Source organism: Eptatretus burgeri, chromosome 5, assembly GCF_056783735.1.
Source record: "Eptatretus burgeri isolate ZD-2024b chromosome 5, Ebu_testis_v1, whole genome shotgun sequence".
Lineage (NCBI taxonomy): Eukaryota > Metazoa > Chordata > Myxini > Myxiniformes > Myxinidae > Eptatretus > Eptatretus burgeri.
In genome coordinates, this window is record NC_140965.1 from 15,694,516 (window position 1) to 15,714,378 (window position 19,863).

At 48.0% G+C, this 19,863-nt stretch overlaps 1 protein-coding gene and 1 pseudogene across 4 annotated transcripts in view; both read right to left on the reverse strand.

The window, feature by feature from the left end:
• The window catches only part of LOC147025914 (tetraspanin-4-like), a 151,944-nt gene that overhangs the window by 47,995 nt on the left and 84,086 nt on the right, over window positions 1-19,863 (reverse strand). For all 4 annotated transcript variants that reach the window (XM_085880816.1, XM_085880815.1, XM_085880817.1 and 1 more), the window contains 2 exons: window positions 2,306-2,497; window positions 242-316 (listed from right to left, as the gene is read on the reverse strand). In XM_085880816.1, the coding sequence (XP_085736942.1) occupies window positions 242-316; window positions 2,306-2,497 (267 nt within the window). The remainder of the gene's footprint in view (window positions 1-241; window positions 317-2,305; window positions 2,498-19,863) is intronic.
• On the reverse strand, window positions 10,067-10,207 carry LOC147025915 (signal recognition particle RNA; annotated as a pseudogene).

A 19,863-nucleotide genomic window follows, 5' to 3' on the forward strand; every position in this document is an offset into this window, starting at 1 on the left:
TCAGCAGAGTATAGCAAGGGTTGTGCTGAGAAGAGCCAGAGTACCTAGCCACCTGTTGCAATCACAAAGGCTGACCCCCACCCCCCCCCCCCCCAACCAGCTTTTTACCATTCAGCACATGAACACACTCCAATGTGCACAACCAAGTTTACACCCCACAACAGAAAATGACAGTGAATGTGAAAAGACAACTTTCTCTGAAGGGAGGATAATTGGTGAAGGTAAAAGTGTGGAATGTCACCTGCTCTGTGTACGTCACAAAAAGGATTCCAGCAGTCACTTCCAGCAGGAACACCAGAAGAATGCTAAAGAAAAACTGGAAGGTATGGGAGGGGTTTGGGTTCGAACATTTACAGTTTTACTGTAAAACAGTTTGTTTCACATTCACACAACATTTTCTGAACATTTACAGTTTGACGCTCAACCTCATCATTATGATCTGGGGTTGGTGATTCATCGGCATCATCTTTAATGGCCACATTTATTACCAGGTTCTTGTGGGGTTGGCCAGGGGAAGTTTTTGGTCCAAGTCTTTAACGAACCAGCTAGCGAGGCCTGATATGCTCGACTAAGTACTTGGGACAGGTATTTCGAATTTGTTTATGGTGCCAGCAATAACTCACCTACTTTTTGTGAAGGACACCATGGGGTCTTTAACGTCCACAAACTAATGCTGGCAGACGGGATGCCTGTTCAACGTCCATGAAAGGGACGAGGGAGAGCACACACAATGATGAATCACCAGGATGCAGTTGAGAGCTGGGGCGAGATTCAAACCCAGGCCAGACAGCTTCGAGGCAAGTGTGCATACCTCCAAGCCATCCTGTCACAATCCGTGTTTCATAAGCATAATGGTACCAAATTGTTCCCATTGAGGTGCTGTTGCAGAATAAACCCCAAGAACACTGCCGCAGGTTATGCTTTCACTTTTCCTTCCTTGGCCTGTTTTACCAGCAAAGGTACCAGTCATTGCTGGATGCTGGGTCCCTCCTCCCACCCCACCCCTTCGTCTTGCCCCCCTTTCCCCTCTCTTCCCATTCCTACCACTGCCTCCCCACACCCACCCCTTCCCCTCTGGACTCCCACTCCACTACACCCCCTGCGAACTCCCACCACACCCCCATCCCTCGTCTCCCACCCCACCCCTTCCCTCCTCACCCCCCTTCCTCTCCTCCCAACTCCTCCACCCCACTCCTTCCCCTCTCTCCCTCCAGACTCCCACAAATATAATAATTTTATACCACATAGCAGAATAGAAGTATTCAATTAAAGTCAATGACGTCAAACGCAGTGACGCCTTTTAAAAAATTTTAACTTTTCTTTTGCCTATAGTATGGGACTGAACGAACACACGCACACTTCTTAAAGACTGATTACCATGTTATCACCATCTACTCATCAACACAAGGAAACCAACACACGGGAGGTCACTTGGCCCATCACACCTGCACATTCCACCAACTTTAATCAAATTACTTATCTTCTCTGTGAAGACGAGCAGAACCCAATTTAACATCTAGACCAGTGTTTCTCAACCTTTTTTTGTCCCACGCCCCACTTTGATTTTCCAAAGAAATCGTACGTCCCACTATGATTGGAGACACTACAGTATATACTACATATGTCTTTAAAAGGCAAAGCTATGAAAGCGATCATATATTGATTCATTAATTCTGAATCCTCATGCCCCACCAAAATATTGCCACGCCCCACCTTGAGAAACACTGATCTAGATTCGAGAGGCACGCAATTTCGCCAGGGTACTCGCACACAACGGCCTACTCTGTAAAAGGACAAACTGTGGATCTTTAACATCCACAACCAAAACCAGCTGGCTTTAAATCCCGATCTGAAGAACAATGTGCTCCGACATGGCGCTCACTGCTGACACTACACCACAAGTGCAGCTTTTAGCGAAAGCACAACTTCATGGAGGATTGAGCTTGAACAAGACGGCTCAATAGCCATCATCTCTTTTTTTTTCCTGCACCTGTTGATTAAAAATTTAATTCCTTCAACCAAGCTCAGACAATTTTAACCATTTGCCTCATACAAATGTCTTGTGCGATTCCAATGCAAGTGCCAAAGTGTCTTCTGAAATATCACTACGAGCACCACGTCCATGCCACTGGCTCATGCCTTACGCAAACACCACAGTAATTTCTTCAGGACATTTCTAAAGGAGGATGCACATGATGAAGCACAATCACCAGATGATCGGATGATTACTTTAGGCATAGACAGCAGAGAAAAGTGCAGTGGGAAAAATGCAAACGCAAGGAATCCATGATCAGAGCCAACTTACACTGAGGAGGAGACACCTGTTTTCCTTAATGGAGCCAAGGCATCCAAGGAAGCCGATGAGCATGATGATGGTTCCTGCAGCAATGAGAACATTGGCAGCGGAGAGGGAGGGGAAGGATGGCGAGAGCGTCGCGAAGTTCCCCTGGGTTACCGACAGCCAGATGCCGACCCCCAGGATTCCACAACCACCGAGCTGTTGGGTAGTTTGAAAGAAGTCGTGCGAATCATCACAATGAGATTTTGGTTCAACTATTTAACATCAGGACCGATTTACCTTCCTTAAAGGCAACAGAAGGGAGGGGGTGGAGGGATGAAAGGGGAATACTTTTAGATTAATGACAAGGACATTATAAGATGAGGAACAAATCAACAATGTGAGATTTGAACCTGGGATCCCAACTTAGTGCACGAACAGAAAACAGGCCATCCAAACCCGAAATATTATGGACCAATAACATGTCACTCCAGTCAAGAATGGAACATACATCAGGTACCATGATATGGTAATGGTGTCACAGTGTGGTGATAAATCGGGACGGAGCACGACTCCAGAGCAAAGTTCCCTCAAACAGCACAGAATGATGAATCGATGGAGACGCCAGTCCGGAATATAATCGTTACTGCGGTTCAATGCTTGTTATCATGTGAATGAGCTATTCAGACATTCTCATCACCCGTACTGTATGCCCGTGTCCCCTCGGAGCACGCGCCAGTTACCGTATACGCTCTAACCTCCAATCACTCAAATTACCTGCATTAAAGGAAGGGATGTGACATTAAAAGGTGGTCTATAACGAGGGAGCGGAGATGGAGAGACATTCACAACGAAGTTAAAGCATTTTCAAAATTAATTAATTAATTACATCACTATGTGAACATGTTTATGTGCAAGAGTGACAGGAAAGGAAAACACTATGTTTGAAAATAAATATTTAACTCGACATTGCTGAAGGTGTGTGTGTGTGTGTGTGTGTGTGTGTGTGTGTGTGTGTGTGTGTGTGTGTGTGTGTGTGTGTGTGTGTGTGTGTGTGTGTGTGTGTGTGTGTGTGTGTGTGTGTGTGTGTGTGTGTGTGTGTGTGTGTGTGTGTGTGAGGTGGTAAAGATGAACCAATTCCAGAGCTGTCAAAACAAATCCTTCAATTCCATTCATTGGAATATCGGACGAAACCCCCATTAACTTACTCCACGAGATGCATCAAACCAATTGAGAAGATGCCAAGCCAAGCGCACGTCTGGCAGTCCCCGACGAGCAGAGCCTCCGACGTAACCCCCCCAAATTCTCCCCCAAAGCTAAGAATCTGACAGCGGTGGCCCCTCTCTGAGCCGAACATCCTCCGGCATCGGCCCCCTTCTGAGCCTTCTGACACAAACAGCCTGATATCTCAATGCAAGCAAGGTGGTATTGATGTTGGGGAAAAATTTTTTCACAAAACTGATCCAGATTCCACTATGAAAAAATTTTTCTTATTCATTGACTTATTTTAATCAATGCCACAATTATTTAAGGTGACGGTTTTGAGAGTACTTTTCGACCAATGAATAGCCATAAAACAGAGCAGAGTCTCATACAGGAGCAAGCCATCTGATGGTGACGAGTTTTAGACTGACAAGTGCAGAACGAAAGAACCGTGATCCTAAAGAGAAAAGGCCGGGTAAGACAGGAGGGTAACAGAACAAGGAACTAGAGGGGGGAGCACTCGGTAGAGTGCAAAACCTCCGCCGCCAATACTGCTGGGTCACTCAAGTGAACCTTATATCTTATTCATTAAATATGATGTCAACAGTGCTCACAGAGTTATAGTTTGCAACTTTCCCTTTTACTTTTACCTTTTACATACTCAATTATTTCATCATAACTAGATTCCTTGAGACAGAAATTGATTTTACGTGGGTATATCCACCTAAAGTTCCAAAATCAGCCGCAATTATAATTTTGGCATGTTTTTTTTGTTGGAAATAACTTATAACATGTAGAAATGCAAAAAAAAAGAAATCGAAATTTTGTTGAAAAAAAAGTTGCAAAAAATTTCTAATGGCATGATCCTTGGACCATACCTAACCCCCCCCTCCCCACCAAGTTTCGTCGAAATCCGTCGAGGAGTTTTTCCGCAATACTGTTCACAAACAAACAAACAAAGACAGAAAGGGGTGAAAACAGTAACCTCCATCCATCTTCGATGGCGGAGGTTAAAGATCAACAATATAAACATGCGAGACCAAATAAGAGATGTGACATGACAACATAATAGGAAGTTCAAAGATAACATGTCCCATCAGATTGTCAGTATCACATTAGATTTCTGAAGATTTTAATCCATAATTGTGGATTTGTGCGACATGACAAATGCATTTTGTGCCCAGTTGTGGTATTACTATCTGTAATGCATATTTTTACACTCTCAAAAGGCTCCTGGTTACAGTCACAATGAGACGTCATAAGGCGGAGGTGAGAGAAAGAAGCTAGAGGAAAAGCCAAATGAGAATTTCAAATATCTCTCTCCGATTTGTCATTGAACTTTTGTCGTAGAACATTAAAGCACAATTTTAAGTTAGGATAAAACTGTTATAAACAAGTACATTTCAAGTCTCCATCATTAAGCGATAGCAAGCTCTTCAGAGGTAGATAAGGGGAATGCTGGAAAAGTCAATTTGGCTGCAAATTATATGTAATCAAACTGCAGCTCAGAGAATGCAATTACCAAATTACTTTTAATTCCAACAAATCATTGTGAACGACAAAAAGGCACAAAGGTTAGTTCAGCCTACCAGAAGTGTAATCTACACATGAACAGTGACAGTCTTTTGCTGGTTATCAGAAAAGTAATAATGACAATGGCACAAACATTTAAATAAAGGCACCATAGCTACACCGGTCCAAACGGGGGCGCTCCCGAGCTACAAACGGGGGGCGCTCCCGAGCTACAAACGGGGGGCGCTCCCGAGCTACAAACGGGGGGCGCTCCCGAGCTACAAACGGGGGGCGCTCCCGAGCTACGCCCGTCCAAACGGGGGCGCTCCCGAGCTACGCCCGTCCAAACGGGGGCGCTCCCGAGCTACGCCCGTCCAAACGGGGGCGCTCCCGAGCTACGCCCGTCCAAACGGGGGCGCCCCCGAGCTACGCCCGTCCAAACGGGGGCGCTCCCGAGCTACGCCCGTCCAAACGGGGGCGCTCCCGAGCTACGCCCGTCCAAACGGGGGCGCTCCCGAGCTACGCCCGTCCAAACGGGGGCGCTCCCGAGCTACGCCCGTCCAAACGGGGGCGCTCCCGAGCTACGCCCGTCCAAACGGGGGCGCTCCCGAGCTACGCCCGTCCCAAACGGGGGCGCTCCCGAGCTACGCCCGTCCCAAACGGGGCGCTCCCGAGCTACGCCCGTCCCAAACGGGGGCGCTCCCGAGCTACGCCCGTCCAAACGGGGCGCTCCCGAGCTACGCCCGTCCAAACGGGGGCGCTCCCGAGCTACGCCCGTCCAAACGGGGCGCTCCCGAAGCTACGCCCGTCCCAAACGGGGGCGCTCCCGAGCTACGCCCGTCCAAACGGGGCGCTCCCGAGCTACGCCCGTCCCAAACGGGGACGCGCCCGAGCTACGCCCGTCCAAACGGGGGCGCTCCCGAGCTACACCCGTCCAAACGGGGCGCTCCCGAGCTACGCCCGTCCAAACGGGGCGCTCCCGAGCTACGCCCGTCCAAACGGGGCGCTCCCGAGCTACGCCCGTCCCAAACGGGGCGCTCCCGAGGTACGCCCGTCCAAACGGGGCGCTCCCGAGCTACGCCCGTCCAAACGGGGGCGCTCCCGAGCTACGCCCGTCCAAACGGGGCGCTCGAGCTACGCCCGTCCAAACGGGGCGCTCCCAGCTACGCCCGTCCCAAACGGGGCGCTCCCGAGTACGCCCGTCCAAACGGGGGCGCTCCCGAGCTACGCCCGTCCAAACGGGGCGCTCCCGAGCTACGCCCTTCCAAACGGGGCGCTCCCGAGCTACGCCCGTCCAAACGGGGCGCTCCCGAGCTACGCCCGTCCCAAACGGGGCGCTCCCGAGCTACGCCCGTCCAAACGGGGCGCTCCCGAGCTACGCCCGTCCAAACGGGGGCGCTCCCGAGCTACGCCCGTCCAAACGGGGGCGCTCGAGCTACGCCCGTCCCAAACGGGGCGCTCCCGAGCTACGCCCGTCCAAACGGGGGCGCTCCCGAGCTACGCCCGTCCAAACGGGGCGCTCCCAGCTACGCCCGTCCCAAACGGGGCGCTCCCGAGCTACGCCCGTCCAAACGGGGCGCTCCCGAGCTACGCCCGTCCAAACGGGGCGCTCCCAGCTACGCCCGTCCAAACGGGGCGCTCCCGAGCTACGCCCGTCCCAAACGGGGGCGCTCCCGAGCTACGCCCGTCCAAACGGGGGCGCTCCCGAGCTACGCCCGTCCAAACGGGGGCGCTCCCGAGCTACGCCCGTCCAAACGGGGGCGCTCCCGAGCTACGCCCGTCCAAACGGGGGCGCTCCCGAGCTACGCCCGTCCAAACGGGGGCGCTCCCGAGCTACACCCGTCCAAACGGGGGCGCTCCCAAGCTACACCGGTCCAAACGGGGGGCTCCCGAGCAAACCCTCTAAATGGAGATGCCATCGCCACACCGGTCAGAATGAGGGTTCTCGAGCTATATTACCCAAACAGAGGTTATCTCGGTGCATTGGCCCAAATAGAGGTCGTTGCCATGGCTACCTACATTTGTTCAAACAAGGGTCATCTCGCTACATCGGTCCAAACAGAGGTGCCATAACTACACCAGTGCACACATCCAAACGTTGGTGCATCAACTCTCTGATAAGCAACCATTCACGATTGGAAGTGAATTAAGAGAGTACGCCTTTGAAAGCTTCAAGCAAAGAAAACAAACATTTCTAAATTATCCTATTCTGTTGTAAAATCTTCTTTTTAATCCCCCTTTTAAAAAAATTTCCCACACCAAAGGAGGGGGTATTACATTTGGGTCCATTTGTTTATTACTTGCAGAATCGAAGATGTTTCAAGTGTATTGGTGAGTCGAGTCTGTCACCTACAAGTCACAATTTTAAACCGATTTTCACGAAACTTCACCACATGGTGGAGTATGTCATGAGGAAGAAGCCTATTGTTTTTGAGGGCAAAAGGTCAAAAGCTCAACATAGGCCAAAGATCAACAACCTAGGTGATATTGTTGCGAATCTGGAAGCCATGAGCACACAACAGCCAGAGTCCCTATAGAATAGTTATATCTGTAAGTATGTGTTTCTAGCTAGGGTCCTGTCCCTAGTCTAATGGGAATTAAATGTGCGTGTGCTGTGGGTTATTTTATAGATGGGATTTTTTTTTACATCCCTTACTTACAACTACAACACCTTTGCTCCATCCTCACGCCATAACGCTCACGGCATTCTTTACGCGCTCGCCAACAAGCGTGCGTGTGGGTGGAGTCTAACATAGGCATGGCGTCCCTCTTTGGCCAATCGGGAAGGAGCGGGGGTCTCACCCGCCCTGTTTCCGACTCAACACCATCGCCATTACGCACGTGGTCAGAGGTGAGGAGGTGGGCGGAGCTACAAACGCCTCTGATTGGGACCCCACCCAGAAGGGTGGGAGTTTCCCCGCCTACTGTGGGCCTGTCCAATGGAGGACGACGAGGGAGTCGCGCGATGAGTCTGACCAATGAGGAGGTGAGTGGCCAGAAAGAAGAAGCCCTCCCTCCTGAGGAGAAAGGGTGGTTGTCTGGACCAGTGTTGGAGAGAGACAGTGTGCTCGTGGCAGGAGCATTTGCCAGACGGATATCATGGCGTTGGCCGAGCAGCCAGTGATCGCGTGTGAGGAACTTCCAACCTGGCATCCAAAGCCAGCGAGTGGTTGTCGAAAAGAGTGCGTTGTGGAGAGATGGAGATCGTGGCGATAGCGGTCTGGTCTTTGTGCTGGCAACGCCAAGGTCGTGGGTTCGAGACCCACCGTGAAGGTTCGGGTCGGTGCGACCGCACGAGGCAGGACAGGTACCCCGGCCTGGCTCGACTGATGGAAGACCATTGAAGTCCATTTATTTTGGGTGTGCATGTCTGTGTGCGGGCCTGTCCCGTCAAGTAGAATGGTTAAGAGCTTTTGCTTGTACATTGACTGCATTTCTTATAGTCGGATAACTCTGCTCTTTGTGTGTTCCCTCCCCCCCCCCCCCATTATAAATAAATCCCCTGTTAAATGTTTCAGCTCGTTTCTTTCATTGGTTTTGCACGGTGTGTGTTGGGAAATTGGGAAGTGGAAAATTGTGCATATGGACCAAAGGACCGCGGTAACCATCCGCTCGGGTTACCCACGGTTCGAGCACGCTAACTGCTCGTTCCGCTCGAGCTCCACCGAGGGTGAATTTCCCCGGTAGTTTGGACGACGTGGGTATTTAGGTGAATTGAAATTGGCAATCAACCCTATCCCACGCGGTCGACCAATTGGTGATCTTCGGTTCGACAAGGGACCCGTCGGCTCCCGGGTGACGACCTATAAATTCCGTGTGTTCGGTGGAGCCGACTCTACTGCTCCATCTAGCAGTCGTGCTCGCCGCCGAAACTCTGCCCCACAACAATATTTTTAAAATCCTCAATTTTCATCCGATCGACTTGAAATTTGAAAAGGATTTTCACATCAGGTCACTGAATTCAACCACCAAATATTTTTGAGGTCCACATCGACCAAATAGTCAAAGTAGGCCGAATTTCTAAAAGTCAATTTTCATCCAATTGACTTGAAATTTGAAGAGGATTTATATTTCAGGTCACTGAATTAAACCAATTATTTTTGAGGTCAAAGACCAAAAGGTCAACATAGGCCCAAGGTCAACAAAGGAGGAGGTATTTCTAAAATCCTTAATTTTCATCTCATCGACTTGAAATTTGAAGAGGATTTGCATATTAGGTCAACAAATTCAACGACCAATTATTTGAGGTCAACATAGGCCAAAAGGACAGCATAGGCTGAATTTCTAAAATTGTCAATTTTCATCCGATTGACTTGAAATTTGAAGAGGAGTTGCATATTTGGTCATTGAATTCAACCACAAATTATTTTTGATGTCAAATTTGTTTTTTTGGATTTTGCAAGTATCATGCTGTGCACGGTCTTCTTCTTGTTTGTTCGTCTGTGTCCGCTTGTCAGCATAGAACTTGTGTTTTTTCTCCACAACCTCTTGTCAGATCAAGATGAAATTTTCACTAGAGGAGCAACTACTCATTTGAACGTTTTAATGATAATTATGACGTCATAGGTCACGTGGTGTGGCAGCCATCTTGGAAAAAGAGAAGAATAAAGAAAAAATAATAATTAAAAAAAAAATAACTTTGGACCTCCATCTCTGAAACAGCAAAAAGGAAAAATTGAAGCTTGGCACAGGAAATGAGTGCCATTTATTGATGAAGTCATTGATGCCTCATTATGACATCATAATTGCATATGTGGAATACTGCATCTGCTCAGGTCCACAAAAAAAACCAAAAAAAAAAAAAAGTCGTGTGTATATATATATATATATATATATATATATATATATATATATATATATATATATATATATATATATATATATATATATATATATATATATATATATATATATATATATATATATATATATATATGTTGTTCATCTTTCGGCTGCTCCCGTTAGGGGTCGCCACAGCGGATCATCCGTTATGATCCGCATACTGATTTGGCATAGGTTTTACGCCGGATGCCCTTCCTGACGCAACCCTGGTCGCCTCTTACGACACAGGGATAAGGATTGGGTTTCGCCATGATTCCGGGCTGCCCTACACCCTCTTATATCGCGGCCCAGCACAGAGCTCCCGTCCTCAAGCGATCCTCCAACCCAAGCCTCCCAGTAGCCGGATTACAGGCGCACGCCACTACGCCCGGTTATGTTATATATATATATATACATATATATATATATATATATACATATATATATATATATATACATATATATATATATATATATATATACATATATATATATACATATATATATATATATATATATACATATACATATACACACACACACACATGTTTAAAAAATATATATGTATAAAAAAATATATATATTGTTGTGGTTTCGCCGGCGCGTCGCTATGAGCACGACCCTCGATGGAGCAGTGGGGCCGTCTCGGCTCAATCGCCCGGAATTAAAGATTGCCGGCCCGGAGAAGTCCGAGGTCGGCGGGTCCTGGTTATTTTGGACCAAAATACGCCAATGGGTAGATCATGTGGGGTAGGGTTAATTGCACACTTCAACTTACCTAAGTACCCACGTGATCCAGCTACCGGGGTACTTCACCCTCGGCGGAACTCGTACGGAAGCAAGCCCGTTCCGTGTGCGATGCCGAGCGGTTTTATAATCGCTGAATTCCGCCGGCCCCATTATCCTGTTACTCCGTTACAGCGGCAATGACTGATCACTTTCCCACACGCACGACACACCCGCGTGCCATGACGCTTATCCACCTCGCCATGCCACCTCCACTCAGACACGTGGTTGCGGTTTCCCACATACCAACCGCCATTTCCCTTTCATACCACACCCTCACACGCGGTTCCTCTCACACACTGTGCTTCTCCCATACACGGCCTTTCACCCACGCACGCCATGACACTCGTACGATATGCGCGTTTCGACACACTCGTACCCTTAACCACACACACCGGGACAATTGCGCTGGGATTAGCGTTAACTCAAGGGGTCCCGGGGTCCCCATACCCCCAAAGCTGCACGTGCACCCGTTCACACCATGCACCCCCTCGAACTCATATGGCGCGACCGAATCTACCTGGTCGCGATCTGCTTCAAGGGGGCATATTCCTTCCCTCGTTCCTGGAGGAGGCCATCCTGCTGCTTGTACCGGGCCACAAAACATTCCCCAAGCTCACAGTCATTGTCCTCCACTACTCCCACGTGTGTGTGCTCGTCTTTAGTTTCATTTAATTCACCCTCTGTCTCCCGTGTCTGTTTTCGTGACTCCTTGCGTTTCCATCACCTCTTTTGTTTCCTTTACCTCCATTATTATTTCTGCAGTCATCTCTATTATCATTTCCTCTACATTTTATTTCTGCAGTCTCCATTTCAGACTCCTGGGCTCCCGTTATTATTTCCACCGTCCCCATTTTCATTCCAAATTCCTGTGTTCCAGTGTCTTCTATTTCCTGCGTTCATGTTACCTCTTTTGTCTCCTTCGTCATCTCCTCTTGTTTATTAGTTTATCCCTTTATTATCCGTGTCTCCGTCACCATCAATTTTTCCGTCACCTCTACGCGTCACACCAAACACGTCTCCCGAACTATCCTGACGGCGTCCCTCGTCGTGACCTCACCAGTCTCCTTTGCGAGCCAGGCACACTCCCCCTCCTTGGTTCGGTGTCTCCACCACATGGCACCGCCATTTTGTGCTCCACTGTCCGTGTCTCGCCATGTGCAATCACCATTATGCCCTTCGCACCCGCCTGCAGGCTTCGCCCCATGCGCTGCATCTCACCCCGTTGGGTTATTATATCATCCCTGATGCTTTGCGCGCTCGCATCAATTTTTGGATTCGCTAGATATCCCTTATTGTTGAGTTTTCTGTCTCTGTGTGTGTGCGTGTGCGTGTGCCTGTAACGCGAGGCTCCACAGCACGAACCAGAGAACCGATTTCGATGAAACTTTGCCAACAGGTGCCATATGGTCTGGGAATGTGCGTGTTTGAATTTCGTTGCCCAGCAACCACCCGTTGCTGTGCAGCGGCCGAAAAACCGCGTACAGTATTTTCAATACTTATCCTTCAGTTTTGAATGTCGAGAAACGAGACTTCGGAATTAAACACTTCGAGATATTTAGAAAATTTTACTTGAGATTTTATTTTTCAAATGGTAGTCCTTCAAAAATCGGGTGTCTATTTACTGTCTTTTTTATGAGGGGCTTAGGAAAGTGGGCGTGGCTTATGGAAAATTGTGTGGCTCAGGAGGTGTGGTCAAACAAGAGCATTGAGAGAACTGTGTGTGTGCGTGTGTGCGTGTGTGCGTGTGTGCGTGTGTGCGTGTGTGCGTGTGTGTGTGTGTGTGTGTGTGTGTGTGTGTGTGTGTGTGTGTGTGTGTGTGCGTGTGTGCGTGTGTGCGTGTGTGCGTGTGTGCGTGTGTGCGTGTAGCGAGACTCCACAGCACAAACCAGCAAACGGATTATTTTTCAAATGGTAGTCCTTCAAAAATAGGGTGTCTATTTACCATCATTTTTTATGAGGAGGTCCAGTTGGCAAAATACGCAATAGGAAAAATCTTGCTAGGTAGAGGAACAATTGTATGTGAACAAATACGTCTTGGCAATGAATATTCGTCGGTGGATCAGTCAGAATGAAAAGCATTGTATCCAGTGCTTCAATCCAAGCGAATCCCTCGTCGCCTACCGGCTTGTCTTTATATCGCTTGCATTTGCATCCATCTTGTCTTGCATATCGCGCGCATTCGTTTTCATCTCACTTTTCGTGGCTTGCAAATCGCCCTTTATGTCATCCATCTTCCCCATCAACGCCTCAAACATCTCAATCATCTGATCTGTGGGCGAATTTGCATGTGGGGGGCGTTCGTCCGCCGCCCCAGCCACTGTGCCCATTTCGGACTCTGCATTTATTTGCAGGGAATAGTCAACCTGCATGGCGGTGTCCTGCACAGTGATCTCATCCTGGGCCATGGATTCGTTCAATTCTGCATCTATATCACAACCCACCTGGCTCAGCTCGTCTTGACTAGCCATGTCGCGTGTTGGGAATGAAAAAATTTAAACGCTCGCAATTTGGGGAACCGGGGTGGGGGGGTTCTCTCCGTACACCCCTGATCCGATTCCGTTAATTTTGCTACGGAGGCGGAGGGGGCCGAATCCCACTTCAGACACCAGTGTTGTGGTTTCGCCGGCGCGTCGCCACGAGCATGATCCTCAATGGAGCAGTGGGGCCGTCTCGGCTCAATCGCCCGGAATTACAGATCGCCGGCCCGGAGAAGTCCGTGGTCTGCGGGTCCTGGTTATTTTGGACCGAAATACGCCAATAGGTAGATCACGTGGGGTAGGGTTAATTGACAACTTCAACTTACCTAAGTACCCACGTGATCCAGCTACTGGGGTACTTCACCCTCGGCAGAACTCGTACGGAAGCGAGCCCGTTCCGTGTGCGATGCCGAGCGGTTTTATAATCGCCGAATTCCGCCGGCCCCATTATCCTGTTACAGCGGCAATGACTGCTCACTTTCCCACATGCACGACACACCCAGCCAATGGAAGAAATACAAAACAAGCTGAGCACATTCAAACAATGGGGGTATATTTATTTACAAATGATGGGGGGACTAGGGGAGCACAAAAGGACAGAACTAAACCGAATACCAGGCAATGCACGTATGTACAGGCAAAACAGTTATGAAATTCACTACTTACGGACTGGCGCCACAAACTGACACACGCACACGGACAGAAATTGACCCCCTGGGTGTTTAATGGGACCTCCAGCCCGGAGGACGGTCGGGCTGAGGGTCAGGGTAGCCTGGCTACCTTGCCGTGAGCATGCGGCTGGGCGTTCCCTTGGCCTGGGACTCCGTGGTTCGTCGATCCGGCACAGCTAACCCAAGCGAGAGGGATGAGGAGCCAGGATCACCACCAGCAACACGCTGAAGAGCGACCAGCCGAGGGAGAGACAGCCGTCGCGGACTCCGCGCCTCGTATCGAGATGTGACGTCCCTAGATGTGTCCTCTTCGATGTGATCTCCCGAGAGATGTGTTCTTCCAAGCTCCGCGGCCGCGCATCTGTTCGCCCTCGTCGGGCAGGGGACAAAGGGGGGGGGGGAGGAAAACGTCTCCGCCCACCTCGTTCACAATCTGAGGTGGTGAAGCACCTGACTGGGTGAGGAGCCCACTCCTCCCACTCTGGGCAAAGTCCCGCTCTGAGGTGGTGAAACCCCAATTGCAAAATCCTTTTTTTCTAGGAATATCTGCTTCCTTTCTTATCCTCCTCTGCGCGTTCCGCCCCTCCCCCACTTGGGCGCGCCGTCAAGCGAACCGGTGGGTGGGGGCTTAACCCTTCACTCAGTAAGCTCGCGGGGGATGCTGGGAGCTGAGGGGTTGCAGGAGATGTGGTATTCTAATTACAAATCGCAGCGCATTCACACATAATTACCCACAAGACAAGGAAAAGGGCTATCTATAAACACATACTTACCGAGATAACTAATCTACAGGAACCTGAATGGCTGAGTGCGATTGCTTTCCAAATCCGCAACAATATATACAGTATAGTTACGAATTCGCGCCCGCTGGCGTGCGATCGTCCGCTTTCCACTAATAGCAACCGCGTCGCCCACCGGACGGACAATTCAGTCGTGACTTTCCGGAGCTAACGCCGGAACCCTGTCACGGGTGGGTCTTCAACCTCACCACGGTCGAGCCAATTGTGTACCCGCGCAAGATAGGGTCACTCGCCAAATTCGATATACCCAAGTACCTGCACGGGCAGTCAACCGTACCTCGACGCAGGTCGGCTTGGGACACGAACCGCTTAAGCGGTCCGTTCCGTTCTGCAGCGATCACTGTGCGGGTATTATCGCCGACCTCGCCGGATCCAATTCTATTTACCGGGTATTTAAAACCCAACGATTTATTCCGTGATGCAAGATGGCGTTTCAATGGGGTGAAAGGAAGACGCGACGAACGGGGTACCTGAAGACCAGCACATTTATTATACAACACGTAAGCAGGCAAATAGAAACAACAGGCAAGCACATATACAGGCAAATAGAAACAAAAGCAAGGGAAAGCACTATGACCGAATATAATTTATAAATGTACAGTCACTTTGGCAGTTTTACTTGACAGACGGCGCCAAGACAACATTCATTCAAAAACCCAAAAGAAACAAGAAAAGACCCCCCTCACAGACAAGTGGGTCAGGCTGGACCACTTGGGTCTTTATGACACAGGACATGGGAGACTGAACGGGTCCCGCGAGACCGTAGCAGGTAACCTGCACCCTCATGGTGCGACGGTCGGCGAGCTCTCTCTGGCACTCTCCTCCTGACTGCACGGCAGAGCTGGTCCTCTGCACACAACCCTCGCGACTTGACGTTATCAGCACCACGACGAAGACTAAGCTCCAGCTCGAAACCACGTCGTTCCATGAAGCCACCAAAAGACAGACACAGGCCACCCCAAAGACCAAGACAAGACCAAGACACGAAGCTCGCGTGCTGTCCGCGTTATATCCCCTGAGGCTCAGCGCTTCGCCCCTCCCCATTTTCGGCTCCGCCTCCCTTCGATAAGCTTCTCAAAAAAGGGCATTCCTCAGCTCCGACCGCCTCATTCCTCGTATCCACCAATCGCGAGTGAGCTGCCTCGCCCTTCCACTCAAACCAAACGCAGAGAAAAAAAAAGGCAGGAAAATCCACGCGTCATCGCAGTTCCTTCCTTGGTCCCTTTACTTGGCGCTCTCGGACGGCTTTCGACGCGGAAAGGGTTGTGGCGTGGTTTGTGGAGGATGGTGTTCGATAGCTGGCGTAGCGGCGAAGATGGTTAGATGGTGGCGTACTTGTGGCAATTGTAGCGTGGTTGGCGGTGGTTTCGATGATTCGGTTGTTGTTGGCGTTGTGGTTGTTTGAGGGGCGAAGTTGGTTGCTGTAATGGTGGTCGAGGTATGGGTGGTTCAAAATAACGATAGAAACAGAAAAACGTACCTCAAAGGGTCACAGCCCGGTGAACACTAAGAATCCCCTCTAAACAACGGTGGGGAAATCTATCTGAACTCACTTACCGGGATAACTGATCTAAGGAACCTTTATGGTGTTCTGCGAATTTCCACAGCCGTAACAATATATAAATATGTTTGTAAAACCTTCAAAAATCTTCTCTGAAATTGCCAAACAGATCGAGGTGAAACTTTACACGGATTACTACTTATCTAAGAGGAACAAAAGGTTCACACATACGACATTATAGATCACAAGGTTTGGCAGCCACATTGGATTTACCCGAAAACCGATCAAAATCTTCTCCAGAACGGCTGGACAGATCAAGGGGAAACTACACACAAAAGTTCCCGAATGCATGGGTGGACAAGTTTGTTAAGGAATAATACATAGGTCACATGGTTTGGCAGCCATATTGGATTTAAGAAAAATATTAAATGTTTTCTCTGGAACCGCTTAATCAATCGATGTGAAACTTTACAATTACGATCTGGTCGTGATGGGGAATGCACGTTTTAAATTTCAACTTGATTGGACGCATGGTCTTGGGAGACAGGTAATTTTTTTTGATCGGGGTTTTGTTTTTTATCTTGCCAAAACGAAGTTTTTGCAAGATATGTTAGTCAGCTTGTATGTTTTATTTTTTTTGTTTGTTTGTCTGTAATCACGTATAAAAAAATTCTGCAGAGCACAGTTATCATTGGAAGTTTTTGCAACTTTGCACATCAGAGGCCTATAGAGGTCCCTTTCAGTGCACAAAATTTTGAAGGTCAAGGTCAAAGGTCAATGTCACGTTGTCACAAATCAGGGGAGTCGACGAAACCCTTATTTTTTTTGAGTAATTTTGATCGGATCATCTTCAAACTTCATGGGAATATAGTTCATGGTCTGGCGCTCAGCTGATTAATTTTTGGTGGCGATTGGCCTTGACCTTCATGGTTAGCGCCTCAGGTCAAACATATTTGACCCCAAGGTCAAATTTTCAAGTTTTAGGAACCATATCGTGTAGCACCTCAAATTGAACACCTCAATGAGTGCTTTCTAGATATGTCAAGCTTGAGACATTATGACGTCATTTGGTGACGTTATGAGGAAAAAGCATATTTTTCATAGTTACTCTGCAGAATGATTCTCATCGGAATCTCTCGTAGGCAGATATTCCTTAAGGAGTCGCTCCTGGTGGATAGCAACTCTGTTCACCTCAGTGTGACCTTGTCACACGTGGTCACCTTTTGGCAAGATACGGGTCACCCTGCGGGTGACATTGGTTTATTTTTTTTTTTGGTCTGTTATCACGTATAAATCACTCTGCAGAGCACAGTTATCATTGGAAATTTTTGTAACTTCGCATATTAGAGGCCGATCGAGGTCCCTTTCAGCGCACAAAATTTTGAAGGTCAAGGTCACGTTGTCACAAATCAGGGAAGTCGACGAAACTTATTTTTTGAGTAATTTTGATCGGATAGTCTTCAAACTTCATGGGAATATTGATCATGGTCTGGCGCTCAGCTGATTATTTTTTGGTGGCGATTGGCCTTGACCTTCATATGTTTTTTTTTGTTTGTTTGTTGGTTTGTTTGTTTGTTTTGTTTTTGTCTGTAATCACGTATAAATCACTCTGCAGAGCACAGTTATCATTGGAAATTTTTGTAACTTCGCATATCAGAGGCCTATAGAGGTCCCTTTCAGCGCATAAAATTTTGAAGGTCAAGGTCAAAGGTCAAGGTCACTGTCGCAAATCAGGGGAGTCGACGAAACCCTTATTTGAGTAATTTTAATCGAATCGTCTCCAAACTTTATGGGAATGCAGTATATGGTCTGGCGCTCAGCTGATTAGTTTTTGGTGGCAATTGGCCTTGACCTTCATGGTTAGCACCTGAGGTCAAACATATTTGACCCCAAGGTCAAATTTTCAAGTTTTAGGAAACATATCGTGTAGTACCTCAAATTGAACACCTCGATGAGTGCTTTCTAGATATGTCAAGCTTGAGACATTATGACGTCATTTGGTGACGTTATGAGGCAAACGCATATTTTTCATGGTTACTCTGTAGAACGATTCTCATCGGAATCTCTCGTAGGCAGACATTCCTCAAGGAGTCGCTCCTGGTGGATAGCAGCTCTGTTCACCTCAGTGTGACCTTAAAGAAGTCACACGTGGTCACCTTTTGGCAAGATACGGGTCATCCTGCGGGTGACATCGTTTTTATTTTATTTTTATTTTGAAAAAGGCTCACTTGACTGTGCGGGTTTGAGGGTAGAGGAGTAGTGGCTGAAATGTTAATGCTATCCAGGTTCCTCCTGATGACTTCAACTTTGCTTTTTGCTTGTTTGGGTTGTTCTGATTACTCCAATGCAGGACTGTGCCAATTTGGTTTTCCATTTGATTTGAATTGAATTCATTTCAATCCCATTCGAAATTCAATTGAATAATAATAAAAACGTCATGGGTCAGACATCTAATCAAAACGGTACGTCTTGGTACCCGGTCATCACTGCCAGCAGTTATAAAGTGGCAGTTCTAATTATGTCTCTTATTACGTAACACACACCATAAAAATACATCACACAATACAAGTCTTGGCAAGGGTCTGCAATCTCCGATTACTCTTTTTCTTAATACCTCTCTCAATAGTTCCATTTTCTGACGTGGCTGACGTCAATCACTCTGCAGAGTGATTTTCATAGCTGACGTGGAAAGTTCCATTTTCATGGAGATACGAGATGATGAAATTACCAGATTTTGTTTCTAGCATTTCGTTAATACTGCGTGATTGGCAGAATGTGATTCCACCTGCTGAAAGACAGACATGACCACCAGGAGATGACCCATGTAAATTACTTCCAAACTCCATTAACAAGCAACACCGAATGTATGGCCACTCAACCAAAATTAATTGCTCCATCAAGTGCTAAGGCTCAAGCGGGTGCCCCCAATTTCCACCCAGCAAACCCCTACCCTTCCCGTCACCATGGCTTCCACTGTTTACCTAAAGGAATGAAGAATCAATGAACCAAAATATCATTTTGAGCGAAATGAAGCATGTGGGCACAATTCGTCTCAGAAAAGTGTCTTGCTGGACCATCGCCAAACAGGGCTAGAAAAGGTCAGATCGGGGAAAAGGGATTTGGGATATGAAAGGGGATCTCAATGGCAGATGCGAACCTTTTGATAACCCCATGGGAAGCTGAACGAAATGGGCCGGGACCAATAAGCTCGATATTACCAATCCAATGTCATCTTTGCATCCAGGGGTAAATCACAAGCAGCTCAAAACACGACAGTTCTATCTCTTCTGTAATCCCATTGAAAAGCCCTCGGTGAAATGAGGGAAAGCAGCAATGAACGGAATTGGGAAAGATCAGAGGAAGAAGGGTGGGGGAGGGTGTAGATGAAGAGGAACCAAAAATAGAAGGCTGGTGAGAAAGTTGCCACAATGGCTTTGCTTCACCATTTCTGTTGCCAAGATTAGTAAATCAATTTTCAAACTACGAGTGTTATTTTCCAGGCAGGTTTGAAGGTGCAACGGTGGGTATGGCACTGCAGGATCCGTGTGGTTTAGCATATCAATGCCGTTATACCTCACATCATAATCTTCAATTCTTCAACAAAATGCTGTAGGATCGAAACACACCACAACCAACCATAACATGGCTCATCAACAGCACTGAAAGGTAAAGGGTGGTCAAAAATCAAGTTGACCCCACCCCATTTTTTATCCTACAATTTTTTTTTTTAATCCACTTATTTCATGTTACAGGTATAGAGAGAGCTGAGAAGGTGTAGATAGCAGACAAGTGTTATTACCCTTAAACGAGA